Raw genomic sequence first — 17,634 nt, 5'->3', positions numbered from 1 at the left:
GATCTTAACCCAATTGAGCATGCATTTCACTTGCTCAAATCCAGACTTAAGACGGAAAGACCCACAAACAAGCAAGACCTGAAGGCTGCGGCTGTAAAGGCCTGGCAAAGCATTAAGAAGGAGGAAACCCAGCGTTTGGTGATGTCCATGGGTTCCAGACTTAAGGCAGTGATTGCCTCCAAAGGATTCGCAACAAAATATTGAAAATAAAAATATTTTGTTTGGGTTTGGTTTATTTGTCCAATTACTTTTGACCTCCTAAAATGTGGAGTGTTTGTAAAGAAATGTGTACAATTCCAACAATTTCTATCCGATATTTTTGTTCAAACCTTCAAATTAAACGTTACAATCTGCACTTGAATTCTGTTGTAGAGGTTTCATTTCAAATCCAATGTGGTGGCATGCAGAGCCCAACTCGCCAAAATTGTGTCACTGTCCAAATATTTCTGGACCTAACTGTATATATATATATATATATTGGGGGAAATAAGTATTTGATGACTTGTTGATTTTGTAAGTTTGCCCACTGACAAAGACATGAACAGTCTATAATTTTAAGAATAGGTTAATTTTAAAAGGTGAGAGGTAGAATATCCAAAATAAAATCCAGAAAATCACATTATATAAATTATATACATTTATTTCCATTTTGCAGAGAGAAATAAGTTTTTGATTCCTCTGGCAAACAATACGCAATACTTGGTGGCCGTCCCCTTGTTGGCAGCACAGTAGTCAGCTTTTTTTTAAGTTGATGATGAGGTTTGCGCACATGTCAGGAGGAATTTTGCTCCACTCCCCTCTGCAGATTATCTCTAAATCATTAAGATTTTGAGGCTGTTGCTTGGCAACTCGGAGCTTCAGCTCCTCCATAAGTTTTCTATGGGATTAAGGTCTGGAGACTAGCTAGGCCCCCTCTCCCTCACTCTCCCACTCTCCCGCTCTCCATCTCCCCCACTTTTCCAATCTCCCACTCTCCATCTCTCCCACTCTCCTACTCTCCCACTCTCCCACTCTCTCTCTCTCTTCCACTATCCCAATCTCCCGCTCTCCCACTCTCCCACTCTCCATCTCCCCCACTATCCCAATCTCCCGCTCTCCCAGTCTCCTACTCTTCCACTCTCTCTCTCTCTCTTCCACTCTCCCACTCTCCCACTCTCCATCTCTTCCTCTCTCCCACTCTTCCTCTCACCACCGAAATCATATTGCCTCACACATAAGCTTCTTATACTAAAAATGTCCTTTGTTGTTTATAGCAACCAATCACAGCTCACATTAATGACCTGTAGCAAAATAGAAGCAGAGCTGTGATTGGTTGCCATAGGCCATCTGATAAATATTCAGGCTAAAGCCTGCTTTACACGGTACGATCTATCGTGCAATTTCACGATCGATCGTACCCGCCCCCGTCGTTTGTGCGCTACGGGCAATTAGTTGCCCGTGGCGCACAAAGTCGTTAACCCCCGTCACACGCATTTACCTGCAGAGCGACGTCACTGTGGGCGGCGAACATCCTCTTCCTGAAGGGGGAGGGACGTTCGGCGTCACAGCGACGTCACACAGCGGCCGCCCAATAGAAGCGGATATCCCGCCCACCTCTTTCCTTCCGCATAACCGGCGGGTGCCGCGAGACGGAGGTAAGCTGCTGTTCATCATTCCCGGGGTGTCACACGGAACGGCGTGTGCTACCCCGGTAACGATGAGCAACCGGCGCCATTTTAATTAAACGAGATTATGAAACCAAGCGACGAGTACACGACTCACGATTTGTGAGCGATACTGCGTTGCTCGGAGGTGTCACACAGCCCGACGTCGCAAGCGATGCTGGATGTGCGTCACAAAAACCGTGACCCCGACGATCGCACAATAGATCGTCTCGTGTAAAGCACCCTTCACTGTCAAAACAGCCAATATATTACCTCACACAGCCAAACAGTAGGTGTTTTTTTTTCGGTGAATAACTATAAAGCATGGTGTTAAATTCCCCTCAGAAGATAGTCTATGACATCCCTTGAATCAAAATGGAGTGTCTGTGCAAAATTTCATGATTCTAAATGTGATGGTGGGGATTCATTTAGCGGACATATACACACATACACACACTCACCACACACATACACACATACATACACTCACACACATACACACATACATACACTCACACACATACACACGTACATACACTCAGCTTTTTATATTAGATTTACGGTATAAATAACGGCAAAACCATTACAAAAAAGGCCACAAAATTGTGAAAAAAAAACCCGGTGTTTCGAACAAAACATTTTTACTGCCAAGAAAGCAGATTTTGGCTACAGAAAAAGCATCACAGAAACACTGCATTTTTAATCATGTTTTAAATTAATATGAATAAAAGTATATAGTTGTTTAAAAAAAAAATTGGATCAATACCACTATTTGTTCGGCTGAGATTCTATGTGAACATAGCATAACAGAGGGGGGAGGCTGAGCTGAGGAAACGTTATTCTGTTCCACGTAAAAGTATCTGCCAACTTTGCTTCTTCTGGGGTTGAACTAAACCACCCAAGGTTTGCACCCATTCCAGCATTGGGAGTCAGCCTAGCTGCCAGGATCCACAGCGGTCTATCATGCTAGGTATGGGGAAGTACCAAGGGAAAGGTGAAAATGAAGAGAAACCCTGCGTCTAGGGAAGGGGAAGATGGTGACCCCTGACCAAACCTACTGCTGATCCCTGGGGTCCCTCACCACCCTAGATAGGTTCTGCACCTAGGAACGGAGCCGGATACCTGACCCTAGGTATCCCTAGTGCTGGACCCTAAATAGGGAACGGGTGGGATGAGCTCTTCGTCAACCCCAATAAACACTATAGAAAACACAAGGAGGACACACAGGGGAAAACCAAGAACTACTTATCCGCAGATAACTCAGGCAGAAGCTTCAGCAATGATACTACAGAGGAGTACAAGCCACCTGCTTGCACCCAGGGCCTGAATGAACTAAATAATGTCACCAAAACCAGTCCAAAGGAAGGGGTATATAAATGTTGCGCCCCTGACCTGGGCAGGCACCACAGAGTATTGCACCCATCTGGGGCAGTGCTTCCAGGTAATCTCCAAGGGCCAGAATGAGGTGTGCACACACAAACACTTAATGACCAGGTCTCCCACACCATTAGAAGGGACCCTTGGGTAGCCAGAAGCGGTTAACTTTCAATTCCCATCAAGGGGTGTGCTCAGAGGCTGGTTGCTAGGAAGCAGGTCAGACAGGAAGAGAAGGAGGAGCAAGCAGTCTGAGGCAGAGTGTTGACGAGTGTGGAAGGGAGCAGAGGGTCTCTCATGCTAGCCAGACCCTGCGGAGTGCAGTAGCTGAAAACGGGGGAGAACGGGTACCTGTGGGTCAGCCTGAAAGACAAGGTGGCCAAGTAAGGGGATCACTGGTATTCCAGCACGTAAGGGGAGACAGGTCCCTAGAGCAGACAGCTAATCCAGAGCTGCTCAACCTTCAAGTGGGGGTACTTCAGGCCCTCACCACCACAACACAGAGTCCGAGCCCAAGCAGCAACCAGGAGGCCCATAAGGGAATAGTGCCAGAAGCCATCCCACCAAAGTCTACGCTGCCGGCAGATGGGCCAGAGAGGGGAGCGGGGGTCAGAGACAGCTTTCCTGGAGGAATCCTACCATACTTCATGTAAGGGGTCCTCCCAAACAAAAAGGAGTGCAAGGAGGGCAAGTGGACAGCTACCCTCAGAACGGCCTTCTGGGATTCCTCGTTCCATCTGGTTATCACAATGTCGCCCGGGCATCTCTCAGTAACCACCAAACAGTGAGTAAACACGTTAAAAGACTCCCTAGACTGTGTTTGAGTCATTCTGCGCCTTGTTGTTCCACCCACTCAAAACAGGCCCTGGGGCCAGCCCTACTCTCGGGGGGCCACACCATGTAACTGCACCTACCAACAACCCCAGGCGTCCCTTAACCTGCAGTGGCGGTCCCCTGACCGCAATACCAAGAGTGGCGTCACGAAAATCCTAAAGAGAAGGTTCCCTACCTGTGACCAGACCATCCCGTGAAGTCCCTGAAGGTAACGCGCCAGACCGCTGCAGCAGCCGTGGGCTCCACATAAGCACCAAGAGATTGCAGATGGTGGAAGGAGAGCTCCTGCTGGGTCCAAAAGGTAGAGAGATGAATCCAACAGAAAAGCTACCCATACCAATGCATACTGACAGCAGGAAGAATGGAAAGGCAGGGAGCGTTTTGGGCAGCCAAACGCTGTGACCTTCTATGGCCAGAAACCACATGACTTTCTGTCACCTGTGACACTGTCACTAATGGCGAAAATTCAGCCCCCGGTTCAGCTGATATTTAGGCATCTCCATTGGAAGCCCATATTATTCTACATTTTTAGGCCTTGGAATAAATGTATTAGACATGTAGAAAAGAAGCTAAATGAGAATAGATGAAACAACATTTGCCTGCGGTCTGTAGCAGCAGGCCATCCAGGGCTTCATGTTTTTCAATTCTTGACATCTAACTACTTTGTTTATCACTGCAGGACATTTTCTGTTTGTTGATGGGAACCCCAGCAATTTACTGAAAAGGGCTTATTTAAAAAGCTCACTGATTCACAGGAGCAAAGGCAAGATCTGTCGCTTTTACTTCCATTACATGATTGAGAAAGACAACAGTCTGCGACTTGTGCTGCACTCGGATGAGGTAAGATTCCATTATCTGCTGCGCACTCCTAGGCGCTTCTACTCAGCTGGAATTTACTGTCATAGCAGGGAAATAGCATTATAACATTTCAAATTATAGAAATATTAAGTGGTTTCTTTGCCAACAGCATTCATTTGCTTTAAAACTTGTTTAAAAAAAAATGAAATCAAGTCTGTGAGCACAAGAACAATGCAAAACTTTCTATTAACCCCTCCACCACCGAGCCTGTTTTCCCTTTCCTTAAGGGGGCTTTACACGCTGCGACATCGCTAATGCGGAGTCGTTGGGGGTCACGGGATTTGTGACGCATATCCGGCCGCATTAGCGATGCCGTTGCGTGTGACACCAATAAGCGATTTTGCATCGTTGCAAAAACGTGCAAAATCGCTAATCGGCGACATGGGGGTCCATTCTTAAAAATCGTTACTGCAGCAGTAACGAAGTTGTTCCTCGTTCCTGCGGCAGCACACATCGCTGCGTGTGACGCCACAGGAACGAGGACGCTCTCCTTACCTGCCTCCCGGCTGCTATGCAGAAGAAGGAGGTGGGCGGGATGTTACATCCCGCTCATCTCCACCCCTCCGCTGCTATTGGGCGGCGGTTCAGTGACGCTTCAGTGACGTCGCTGTGACGCCGCAAGGACCGCCCCCTTAGAAAGGAGGCGGTTCGCCGGTCACAGCGACGTCGCCGGACAGGTAAGTATGTGTGACGGCTCTGGGCGATATTGTGCGGCACGGGCAGCGATTTGCCCGTGTCGCACAACAGATGGGGGCGGGTACCCACACTAGCGATATCGGGACCGATATCGCAGTGTGTAAAGTAGCCTTTAGGCCCCCTTCACACGTCAGTGATTCCGGTACTATGTTGCCGTTTTTATATACATACCGGAATCACGGACATACACAGACCCATTAAAATCAATGGGTCTGCCCACACATCAGTGATTACTCATAGACCATCGGTCCATGTGCACACACGTGTAAGTGTGTTCCGCATGGAGACAAGTCTGTTTTCCTCCAGCAGCACTGATGTTACAACACCACATAGTGATGTGATCAGTGTGACACGTACCAAAGAAAACACGTGTCTGTGAAATAAAATGATTTTTCATACTTACCAGTCTCCAGTGCTGCTGTCTTTGGCGCTGCTGTCACTTCCTTCTGGGCCCGCTCATTATGCTCATGAATATTCAATGCACAGGGGACCCAGAAGCAGCAGCCGTCCCAGAGACAGTAGAGTGCAAATCAAAAAGGGCCCATGGAGCCTCTGTTAGGAGTCTCGACACGGAAAGTAGCCAGATATCCCTCCGGGAAGGACCTAGCCAAGGAGTGGCTCTTTTTAGGAGACCACCATATTAAGTGGCCCTTTTAGTCAATATCCCGCTCTTCACGGGTTTAAAGATATGACAAGGTAAATACCAAGGCCAGGTATCCATCCATGGACAGCTGTTTCGGGGTATTGCCCCTCATCAGTGTGGAGTAGGATTCTGGCCAGGTGGGAGCAATGCCTAGTAGACCAGCAAGACAAAACAATCACTGATCTTGGGGAGACCAGTCAGAGAAAACACTGCCGGCAGCCAGCGAAGGCGCTCAACAGAGTGAAATCCTAGGTGCATTGCCTCCCTGGAAAATATGCAAATCAAAAAAGGCCCATGAAGCCTCTGTTAGTCTCAACACGGAAAGTAGCCAGATATCTCTCCGGGAAGGACCTAGCCAAGGAGTGGCTCTTTTTAGGAGACCACCATAACCACCATATTAAGTGGCCCTTTTAGTTAATATCCCGCTCTTGACGAGTTTAAAGATATGACAAGGGAAATACCAAGGCCAGGTATCCATCCACAGACAGCTGTTTCGGGGTATTGCCCCTCATCAGTGTGGAGTAGGATTCTGGCTAGGTGGGAGCAATGCCTAGTAGACCAGGAAGACATAACAAATAATGATCTCGGGGACACAGCAGAGCCAGGGACATCAGCACCATGGACAGCAGCACCGGGGGCAGGTGAGTATAAAGTTCTTGATCTCCGTGTACTATCATGGATACCACACGGAGAACACATGTGTGCCAAAATAATGGCACACAGAGGACCATATGCATGTTTAACATGTGTGTTTTTCACTGACGTGTGAAAGAGGCCTAACAGCCAAATTTTCCAATTCTGATCAGTGTCACTTTATGATGTAATAACTCTGGAAAGCTTCAATGGATCCTAGTGATTCTGTTTTTTTCATGACATATTGTACTTTCTATTAGTAGCAAATTTAGGATGTTATTTTTTGTTTATCTGTAAAATCATTAGAATTTTGGCAAACATTTTGAAAATGTTGCCACTTTCAAACTTTGAAATATTATGCCCTAAAACCAGGTTAGTTATATCACACAAAATCGTTAATAAATAACATTTCCCATAGGTCTACTTTACATCAGCGCCATTTTTGAAACACATTTTTTTCTTAAGTTAGAAGGGTTAAAAGTTTATCAACAGTTTCTCGTTTTTCTAAAACCAATTTTCTTACTAACCACGTCACATTTGAAGTGACTTTGAAAATACCCAAAAATTGACCCCATTTTAAAAAATGCACCCCTCAAAGTGCTCAAAACCACATCCAAGAAGTTTATTAACCCTTTACAATGCTTAACAGGAACTAAAGCAATATGGAAGGAATAAATGAAAATGTTACTTTTTCCTCACAAAAAAATAATGCTTTAGCCCCAAATTTTTCATTGTTACAAGAGCATAACAGGAGAAAATGGACCATAAAATTTGTTGGACAAATTTAATTGAGCACACAAATACCTGATGTGTGGTGGAAGACTACTGTTTGGGCGCACGGCAGGGCTCAAAAGGGAAAGTGCCTTATTTGAATTTTGGAGCGACATTTTGGCTGGAATAGATTGCAGATACCATGTAACTCTGGAAACTAAATGTCTCAAGGACTTATCTAGGGGTGTAGTGAGCAATATTAACCCTCGCGTGATTCACAGAATTTTATAACATCAGGATGTGAAAATAAAAATAATTACCATTTTGCTGTGCCCCAAAGTTTTAATTTTCAAAAAGGGTAATAGGAGAAAATGGACCAATAACCCACATGTGGTCAAACACTCCTTTAGATGCACAGTGCAAAGCATAGAAAGGAAGGAATGCCATAATATACTTAAGAATTTGCTGGAGTGCCATGTCACATTGGCAGAGCTGCGAGAACAGCAGATATCACCCAAAAGTGACCCCATATTACAAACTGCACCCCTAATTCATCTAAAGGTTCAGGGAACATATTGACACCACAGGTGTGTCACAACATTTCATACAAGTGGATGGTGAAGAAAAAATAATTACATTTTTGCCATTAAAATGTTGTTTTAGCCCCAGATTACCAATTTTCACAAGGGGTGAAACAGGCTCCTTAATGTGTTACACAATTTCTCCTGAACGTGACTGTACTTTTTGGCCACATGGCAGAGTTCAGGAGGGAAGGAGCGCCATTTGACTTTTGAAGCACACATTTTCCTAGAATAGTATACGGACTCTATTTGCAGAGCCACTAAGTGGCAGAAAAGCAGAAACCCCCTCAAGTGATCACATTTTGGATATTACGTCCCTCTTGGAATTTATTCACGGATAGAGTGGTGATTTTGTCTTTAGATTACACTTATAGAGTCAAATGCAGTGAATGTTGCATAACTTAAAAATACAAATAAGCCCTGGAAGTGCCCAGTACATTGTAGTGCACTTACATTATGCCTAGAGATTTACACGTAATTCCCGATGTAAGTGCTCAGCATAGAGCGCAAGGTAAATGTGAGCCGTGCCGTACTGCGGTCATTGGGAGGCAGAATGCACAAATAAACAGCAGTTGAAGAACTGGCTTTATTTATTTTTTATGCCTTCACTTTTTTCCTCCAGTCAGTACAATTACAGCGATACTAGGTTTATATAGTTCTTTTTAGATTTGGCTACTATCACACTAAAAATGCTTTTTTACAAAATAAAGGTTTTTTTACATCACCAAATTTTGATGACTATAGCTTTTTTTTATTTTTCTGCCGCCATGTTAGGGCTTATTGTAAGTTGGAGTTTTAATTGCTACCATTTTGGGCCACATATTATTTTTTGATTGCTTTCTATTCCACTTTTTATGAGGCAGAATCAAGAAGAAGCAGTAATTCAGATATTTAAAGAAAAAAATAATTGTTTTTACATTGCTGTATTCTGAGAGCTATTACTTTTTTTTATTATTTTTGCTGATGGACGTGAATGGTGGCTTTTTTTCTTGTTGGTTATAAATAATTTAGTGACAAAAATGTAATTGGCGGAGGAAGGTTGAACTTGATGGACTTAGGTCTTTTTTCAACCTATGTAACAGTGCAAAGAGGGGAAGGTGAGCTGTGACATAATCGATAATGAATAATGGATGTTGTGGTTTCTGTATATAGATGACATCTATCATTGTAATCCTATCTGTGATCAACTGTAAAGTTCAGTGTTTGTACCGAACACAGACTTTACAAAGAAATCAGTGTTCAAGTTCAGATGCTTTACGTATGCTGACCACTCGATCAAGCATTGCTGTGCTTGGATACACTCAGTGCTCAGCTCAGTGCAAGCCGCTTGCCGTGTTTGAATGACTCGCACTGGAGGTAACAACAGCATTATTGGATGTAGTGTGTACAAAAAAGAATAAACCCCATCTCCCTTCCCCAGAAATGGTCTGATTATGGCTGCCTATATGTGGGCAGAGATCCGAACTGCCCAATCAGTGACTTCCAGTGAGGTTCAGGTCAAGTTTGGGTCCCAAACTGAAATTGATCTAAAGTCCGGCTGAACTCGGCGAACTGAACTTGAACGGGTTCACTCATCTCTACTGATGAGAATTTATTTCTACATAACAGGAGTCAACTTATAATAAGGGCTTAGTGTAATGAAAACCTCAAGATTTTGGGATTTTTTTTGTTAAAACAGGTATCAGTATCACAAAAGATTCTAAAAATATGTTTTCCATTAGAAAATTAATTTTAGGCCTCCTTCATAAATCCGTTTAAAAAAAACATACGTGGCACATTCTGTTTAGACCACCCATATGGCCATCTGTGTCTATGTGTCTCCGGTACGTATGGCCTCCGTGTGACACTGAAAAAATGCATGACACTGAAGTGAATATTTTTCTATGAGTTAAAAACATTCAAAGATAGATGATAGATAGACAGACAGACAGACAGACAGAAAGATAGATAGATAGATAGATAGATAAATAGAGGGATAGATAGATAGATAGATAGATAGATAGATAGAGGGATAGATAGATAGATAGATAGATAGATAGATGGATAGATGGATAGAGGGATAGATGGATAGATGGATGGATGGATGGATGAATAGAGAGATAGATAGATAGATGGACAGATAGATAGATGGATAGATAGAGGGATAGATAGATAGATAGAGGGATAGATAGATAGATAGATAGATGGATGGATAGGTAGATAAAAAGTAGAAAAAAAACAGTCTCACTCTGCAATAGCACAAAAATACACTACCTAATGAAGAAGTTGGAGGTATTTAAAATATTAGAATGGCCATTATAATACTTGCCCAGCGCCACTTCACGGCACCCTCCTCCTTCTTTTTGGGCTTCTTAAAAGCCTGCACAAGATCAGCAGGTGACCGCAAGAGGCTAATGAACATGGCGGGGGTTGGAGTACAGAGCCAGTCTTACAGGGCATCACTCCACATTAAATATAAGAAAAAAGAATGAAACCAGGAATTCCCAGCCGGTCTCCCATGATGGTACTTGCCTGACTTCAAACTGGACTGGCAGTGCTGCTAGTCCAGTTTGAAGTCAGGCAAGTAGCGACATGGGAGACCCGCTGGGAATCCCTGGTTTCATTCTTTTTTCTTGATAGTTAGAGAAAAAATTAGATTTTACAGCGGTTAGCCAAATAAATAATTAGTTGAAAAAAAAAAATTATGTGGGGTCCCCCATTTTTAATAACCATCAAAGGTAACGCAGACAGCTGCAGGCTGATAATATCAGGCTGGAAAGGTCCATGGTTATTGGGCCCGTCCCAGCCCAAAATTACCTGCCTGCAGCCACCCCAGAAGTGATGCATCCCATTAGAAGTGCCAATTCTGGCTATTCACCTCGGCTCTTACCGATTGCTCTGCTGCGGTGGCAATCAGGGTAATGGTTTTTGGGTATGATATCAGCTGTGTAATGTCAACTGGCATCAAGCCCTGGTGTTAGTAATTGGGAGGTGTCTTTCAGACACCACCATTACTAATCCAGTAATCCAAAAAAAGACGCACACAAAAATTAATTATTATTTACAGTGCCTACAAGTAGTATTCAACCCCCTGCAGATTTAGCAGGTTTACACATTCGGAATTAACTTGGCATTGTGACATTTGGACTGTAGATCAGCCTGGAACTGTGAAATGCACTGCAGCAAAAAAGAATGTTATTTCTTTTTTTCTTTTTTTTTTTTTTAAATTGTGAAAAGTTTATTCAGAGGGTCATTTATTATTCAACCCCTCAAACCACAAGAATTCTGTTTGGTTCCCCTAAAGTATTAAGAAGTATTTCAGACACAAAGAACAATGAGCTTCACATGTTTGGATTAATTATCTCTTTTTCCAGCCTTTTCTGACTAATTAAGACCCTCCCCAAACTTGTGAACAGCACTCATACTTGGTCAACATGGGAAAGACAAAGGAGCATTCCAAGGCCATCAGAGACAAGATCGTGGAGGGTCACAAGGCTGGCAAGGGGTACAAAACCCTTTCCAAGGAGTTGGGCCTACCTGTCTCCACTGTTGGGAGCATCATCCGGAAGTGGAAGGCTTATGGAACTACTGTTAGCCTTCCACGGCCTGGACAGCCTTTGAAAGTTTCCACCCGTGCCGAGGCCAGGCTTGTCCGAAGAGTCAAGGCTAACCCAAGGACAACAAGGAAGGAGCTCCGGGAAGATCTCATGGCAGTGGGGACATTGGTTTCAGTCAATACCATAAGTAACGTACTCCACCGCAATGGTCTCCGTTCCAGACGAGCCCGTAAGGTACCTTTACTTTCAAAGCGTCATGTCAAGGCTCATCTACAGTTTGCTCATGATCACTTGGAGGACTCTGAGACAGACTGGTTCAAGGTTCTCTGGTCTGATGAGACCAAGATCGAGATCTTTGGTGCCAACCACACACGTGACGTTTGGAGACTGGATGGCACTGCATACGACCCCAAGAATACCATCCCTACAGTCAAGCATGGTGGTGGCAGCATCATGCTGTGGGGCTGTTTCTTAGCCAAGGGGCCTGGCCATCTGGTCCGCATCCATGGGAAGATGGATAGCACGGCCTACCTGGAGATTTTGGCCAAGAACCTCCGCTCCTCCATCAAGGATCTTAAGATGGGTCGTCATTTCATCTTCCAACAAGACAACGACCCAAAGCATACAGCCAAGAAAACCAAGGCCTGGTTCAAGAGGGAAAAATCAAGGTGTTGCAGTGGCCTAGTCAGTCTCCTGACCTTAACCCAATTGAAAACTTGTGGAAGGAGCTTAAGATTAAAGTCCACATGAGACACCCAAAGAACCTAGATAACTTGGAGAAGATCTGCATGGAGGAGTGGGCCAAGATAACTCCAGAGACCTGTGCCGGCCTGATCAGGTCTTATAAAAGACGATTATTAGCTGTAATTGCAAACAAGGGTTATTCCACAAAATATTAAACCTAGGGGTTGAATAATAATTGACCCATACTTTTATGTTGAAAATTTATTAAAATTTAACTGAGCAACATAACTTGTTGGTTTGTAAGATTTATGCATCTGTTAATAAATCCTGCTCTTGTTTGAAGTTTGCAGGCTCTAACTTATTTGCATCTTATCAAACCTGCTAAATCTGCAGGGGGTTGAATACTACTTGTAGGCACTGTAAATAAACACTCCCTGAAATTTTCCCTCATTTACAATTTTATTATAAAAAAAAAAAACAACCCATGCAACTCTTCTGTAGACCAGGGAATGTGCAGTGGTCATCCAAATCTATCATAGTCCAAAAAACAATTTCTGAAAAAAACAACTGTGGTTTGATCCAAGCTCAACTCCAGAGCCCGCTTCATACCAATTCATAGACTGTAACATATCGGTACGTCAACAAGTATTGGTGCTTGCCAAACAAAGCATACTTCGGGATGTATTTTCTTCACGCTCTAAAAACCTGACTTACAAGATTGGAGCGGAATCCATGTGCTGGATCTCCTATGTAATAATCCTCATCTCCTGTCGATGTTACATTTATTTAACACCACACTCGAAGACGCTCTCATTACCGCTCTCATCACTTTGTGTTTCAAGTTGTGATTGTTTACTGACATGATGCTTCAGATCGTAATGAACAGAGCTTGATTGCTCCTTGTTAAAGTTCTCAGTTTTAATTTACTCTGAGACGGTTGTTTGTATAAATGCGCCATGTCCATCGTCAACAAGTTTGGCGGACTATTGATTTCTGTTATGTAGACGGCGGCACATAGAGAAGGTCAAATAATGCAAGACAAGACTCATAACTACGCAGCATATTAGTGGACATGTGTTCATGGCCTTATTCAGGTCGATACAGGTGGTTCCAATGTCAGAGTTTAGCACATAAGGGACCAAAACTTAATTTTTTGCTGCCACTTACCTGCTACTGGTTAGTCACGATTGGCCTCCTATAGTCAAACTTGGTCCCCATCATGGTGCCCTTTTTCCACAAAAGAGTAAATGTATACGACACATACAGTATATCGTATGTTCTTTAAAAGCAGCATAGTGATAATTCTTATTACCCTTCAGACTAAAGTCAGTGGGTCATTAGGCTCAATCGGATATATAACAACCTCCCTCTGGTGTCCACCAAATACCAAACCATTGGGTATGAATTGGAGGAATTAATAAAATGAAGAGTTCAGGGTTGGGTTCTTAAACTTTTGCTCACCAGCACCTAGATATTTTTGATTGGTATGTATGTTAATAAAGTTTATATTTCATTATGAGACATTTTAAACTTTTCAGAAAGAAATAATACTTTTTGAAGAATATGTGTCAACCGAAGGCCAATGGGTCAAAGGAGAAGTCTGTCTGCCGGAGAGCTCAGAAGACTTTCAGGTACAGACTGTTTATCAAATGTAACATCATCAAAAATGATTTAAGAAATATGGATCAATTTATTTTTTCATGTCTCGGTTAGTGTATCTTGCATTTACCAATATGTTAATAAAATACCTCTTTAACCCCTTCACCCTCCCTGGCGATTTCCCATTTGTCGTTTTTGTTGTTTCCGGCCCGTCTTCCAAGAGCCATAACTTTTTTTTATTTTTCTGCCACTATAAAGGCTGCTTTACACGCTACGATATCGCTAGCAATATCGCTAGCGAGCGTACCCGCCCCCGTAGTTTGTGCGTCACGGGCAAATCGCTGCCTGTGGTGCACAATATCGCTAATACCAGTCACACGAACTTACCTTCCAAGTGACGTCGCTGTGGCCGGCTAACAGCCTCTTTTCTAAGGGGGTGGTTCGTGCGGCGTCACAGCGACGTTACATGGCAGGCGTCCAATTAAAGCAGAGGGACGGAGAGCAGCCGCAGGAAAGTTACGCCCACCTCATGGCCGGAGGACGCAGGTAAACTGTTGTTCGTCGTTCCCGGGGTGTCACACATAGCGATGTGTGCTGCCTCAGGAACGACGAACAACCTACGTCCACAACGACCAACGAGATTTTGAAAATGAACAACGTGTCAACGATCAACGACTAGGTGAGTATTTTTGATCGTTAACATTCGCTCCTAACTGTTACACGCAACGACGTCGCTAACGACGCCGGATGTGCTTCACGAATTCCGTGACCCTGACGATATCTCATTACCGATGTTGTTGCGTGTAAACGGGCCTTAACCAAAAGCGGGCTTGTATTCTTGCAGGACGAGTTGTACTTTTAAATTACACCATTCATTCTGCCACAGATTGTACTGGAACGGGAAAAAAAATTCCACGTGCGGTGAAATTGCAACAAAAAGTGCAATTCCACAATGTTTTTTTGGACTTTTTATTTACCATGTTCACTGTATTTTAAAACTGATCTGGCAGTATAACTCCCCAGTTCGGTACAAGTTCTTAGATACCAAACATGTATAGGTTTACTTTTACCTAAGTGGTGAAAAAAATACAGAAATTTGTTGAAAAAAAAAATTGCACATCTGTCACTTTTTTCTAAAACCTGTAGCATTCTCATTTTTCGGGCTCTTGGGCTGTGCGATGGCTTATTTTATTGTGTTTTGAGCTGATGTTTTTAATTATACCATTTTAGTGTTGATACAAATATTTTGATCACCTGATATTGCATTTTATTGCAATGGTGCCGCAACCAAAAAAACAAATTTTTTTGTTATATTTTCAAGGGGGGAAAAGGGGGATTATTTAAACGTGTGGTTTTTTTTTAATTTTTTTCATATTTTAAAAAAAAAACAAAACACTTTTTATTGATTTTACTAGTCGCCATAGGGGACTTCAACTACAGTGTCTGATCGCTTGTGCTGTTTAGAGCCGTGCTGTTGCACAGCTCTGCACAGCACAAATGATCATCTGTGAATTCAAGTGCTCAGTAGATGATGTCTGAATTATTCAGCCATCATCTGTCTCTAACAGTCAGGGGTGCAGCAGAGCTTAGTCAGTAGCTGTTCACCTGTTAAATGCTTCTGTCAATCTCTGACAGTGGCATTTAATGCATGCCATGGGGGCACACCAATCTATTCTCCCATCGGCGTGCTTATGACATAATTGAGGGGCATTGATGGGTTGCCATGACAGGCAGCAGTCTGCTGAAGACCCCCATGCCTATAATTACAGTTCTCCTGTGAACGCCAGTGTTTAACTGGCGTTCATATGAAACTGTGATTTTGACTATACATAGTAGTGCTGGTGCACTGTTTTGTATAGTACAAGCGTTCGCATGATTACAGCAGGGGACTAACAGATATAGTGAAAAATTACAAAAACGTTTTTAAAAAATCTGAAAAAAAAATAAATAAAAGTTCTAATCATCACCGTTTTAAAATAAACGAATGTAAAAAAAAATATTTGGTATTGCTTCATTTGTAAAACTCGATCAAAATATAAAATAAATTAATCTGATCAGTAAACGGAATAGCAAGAAAAAAATCAAAACACCAGAATTACATTTTTTTCCTGCAGCAAAGAGCGTTTTCTGTTGATTGCTTACATCACTTTAATAGAGGGGCATCACGTGTAGCTGCAGCAAGTCACTGAGCGTCTGCAGCCTTCTCATTCTGCCCAAGTGAAGACACTGCTGTCCTGATCCTTGTAGCTATAGGGTTACTATGCTCTGATGAAAACTGCTGCCAATTATTTTGTAATTATTGTGGGTTCCTCAGGGTCCGGTCCTAAGGATCAGCCAATACTTCAACACTCTAGAAAACTCCATCAAGTAATTTAGCTCATTTCTATATATTTTAATATGATTTTTCTTTGTCTTCTTAATAAATTATTTCATAAAGAACTCTAAATTGCTTCCTTAATTAAATATTGAGATTTATTCATGTAATTTTTCATGTGTTTGACACATTACAAAAAAGCAAATTTTAATAATCCCAGTTATGCAGACAGTTGTTCTTAATTTTCTAAAATCAGTATTTGTTTAGTATTGTAGCTCAGCCTCATTAACCCCAATGCAGCTGAGCTACAATACCAGGAACAAAATACGTTTTTATGAGATGCAGTTTTGGGGAGAAAGCGACTATATTTTACTAATCCTGCACAACCCATTTAATTGCTTTTCTCTCAGTGCATTCTATTTAATGAAAGTTTTTTTAAAGGGAACCTGTCAGGTCCAATATGCACCCAGCGCCACGAGCAGTTCTGGGTGTATATTGCTAATCCCTGCCTAACCGTCCCTGTATCTAGTAACATAGATAAAGAGATCTTTAGAAAAAGTATTTCTAAAGATCTTTTACTGCATCCGGACATTGTTGAGGGGGTGAGGGGTTGTGATGTGCTGTGGGGGGAGGTTGCGCCACAGCACTATAGGCAAAAAGTAGCCTCATGCAAAGTATTGAAAGGAGCTTGCCATGGACTAAAAGAGTCCTCTGAGTTGTACACATTCCCCAAAGGGTAGGAATAGTGGTTTTGGAGAGTAGTTTTTCTTTTGGTCTGGGCTCCTACTGGAGAGGAGTATTTTTGACAGACCCTACTGTCGTCTTCTAAGTGGTCATGATTGTTAGGCTGTTGTTTGGCCTTAATGTTTTTGAAGATGTTTTTTCTTTTGGGTTTTATGGGAAACCGGAAATGTATGGTGTTGCTGAAGGTGGTTCTTTACAGGACTTTACCCTCTACGGTCCTACAGGTGGGAGATCATAAGTGTATGATGTCAATGGGGGAGGATTGGAAGCAAAATGCTTTTATTTGTCTGGTTTGGCGGGGAAGGTTAATATCTTAACGTGGAATGTCCGCGGTTTGGGGGATCCCACAAAAAGGGCGGCTGTTATGGATTTTGTCAGGGATCATTTCCCTGCGATAGTCTGTCTACAGGAAACCCACTTAGATGAGGAAAAAATAACATATCTGAATAGATCATGGATTAGTTATAGTTATCATTCTACTTTTTCATCCTATTCCAGGGGGGTCAGCCTATTGGTGCATAGAGCCATACCATTTGAGCCCATTGCATCCAAGGTAGACAGAGAGGGGAGGTTTCTCTGGGTTCGGTGTAAAATTCTGAACAAAGAGTTATTGCTAATAGGGGTTTACATCCCTCCACCTTATAACAATGGGGTCATTAAGATGGTGGCGGAGGCTATGCAGGAGAATTCGGGTGTACAGGTGCTATGCATGGGGGATTTTAACAATATTATTCACCCGTATTGGGATAAATTTAACAATGACCCTTCCCTGGTGACATCACCT

General features: G+C 42.9%; 1 protein-coding gene across 1 annotated transcript in view; it reads left to right on the top strand.

Annotated features, from left to right (window-relative positions):
• Nucleotides 1-17,634, top strand: part of MALRD1 (MAM and LDL receptor class A domain containing 1) — a 746,310-nt gene that overhangs the window by 240,931 nt on the left and 487,745 nt on the right. The window contains exons 7-8 of the mRNA XM_075315583.1: nucleotides 4,531-4,691; nucleotides 13,732-13,824. Of these exons, the coding sequence (XP_075171698.1) occupies nucleotides 4,531-4,691; nucleotides 13,732-13,824 (254 nt within the window). The remainder of the gene's footprint in view (nucleotides 1-4,530; nucleotides 4,692-13,731; nucleotides 13,825-17,634) is intronic.

This window comes from Anomaloglossus baeobatrachus, chromosome 6 (assembly GCF_048569485.1).
Source record: "Anomaloglossus baeobatrachus isolate aAnoBae1 chromosome 6, aAnoBae1.hap1, whole genome shotgun sequence".
In the NCBI taxonomy this organism is placed as follows: Eukaryota; Metazoa; Chordata; class Amphibia; order Anura; family Aromobatidae; genus Anomaloglossus; species Anomaloglossus baeobatrachus.
The sequence above is the reverse complement of the archived record's forward strand: the minus strand, read 5'-3'. Positions and strand labels throughout refer to the sequence as shown.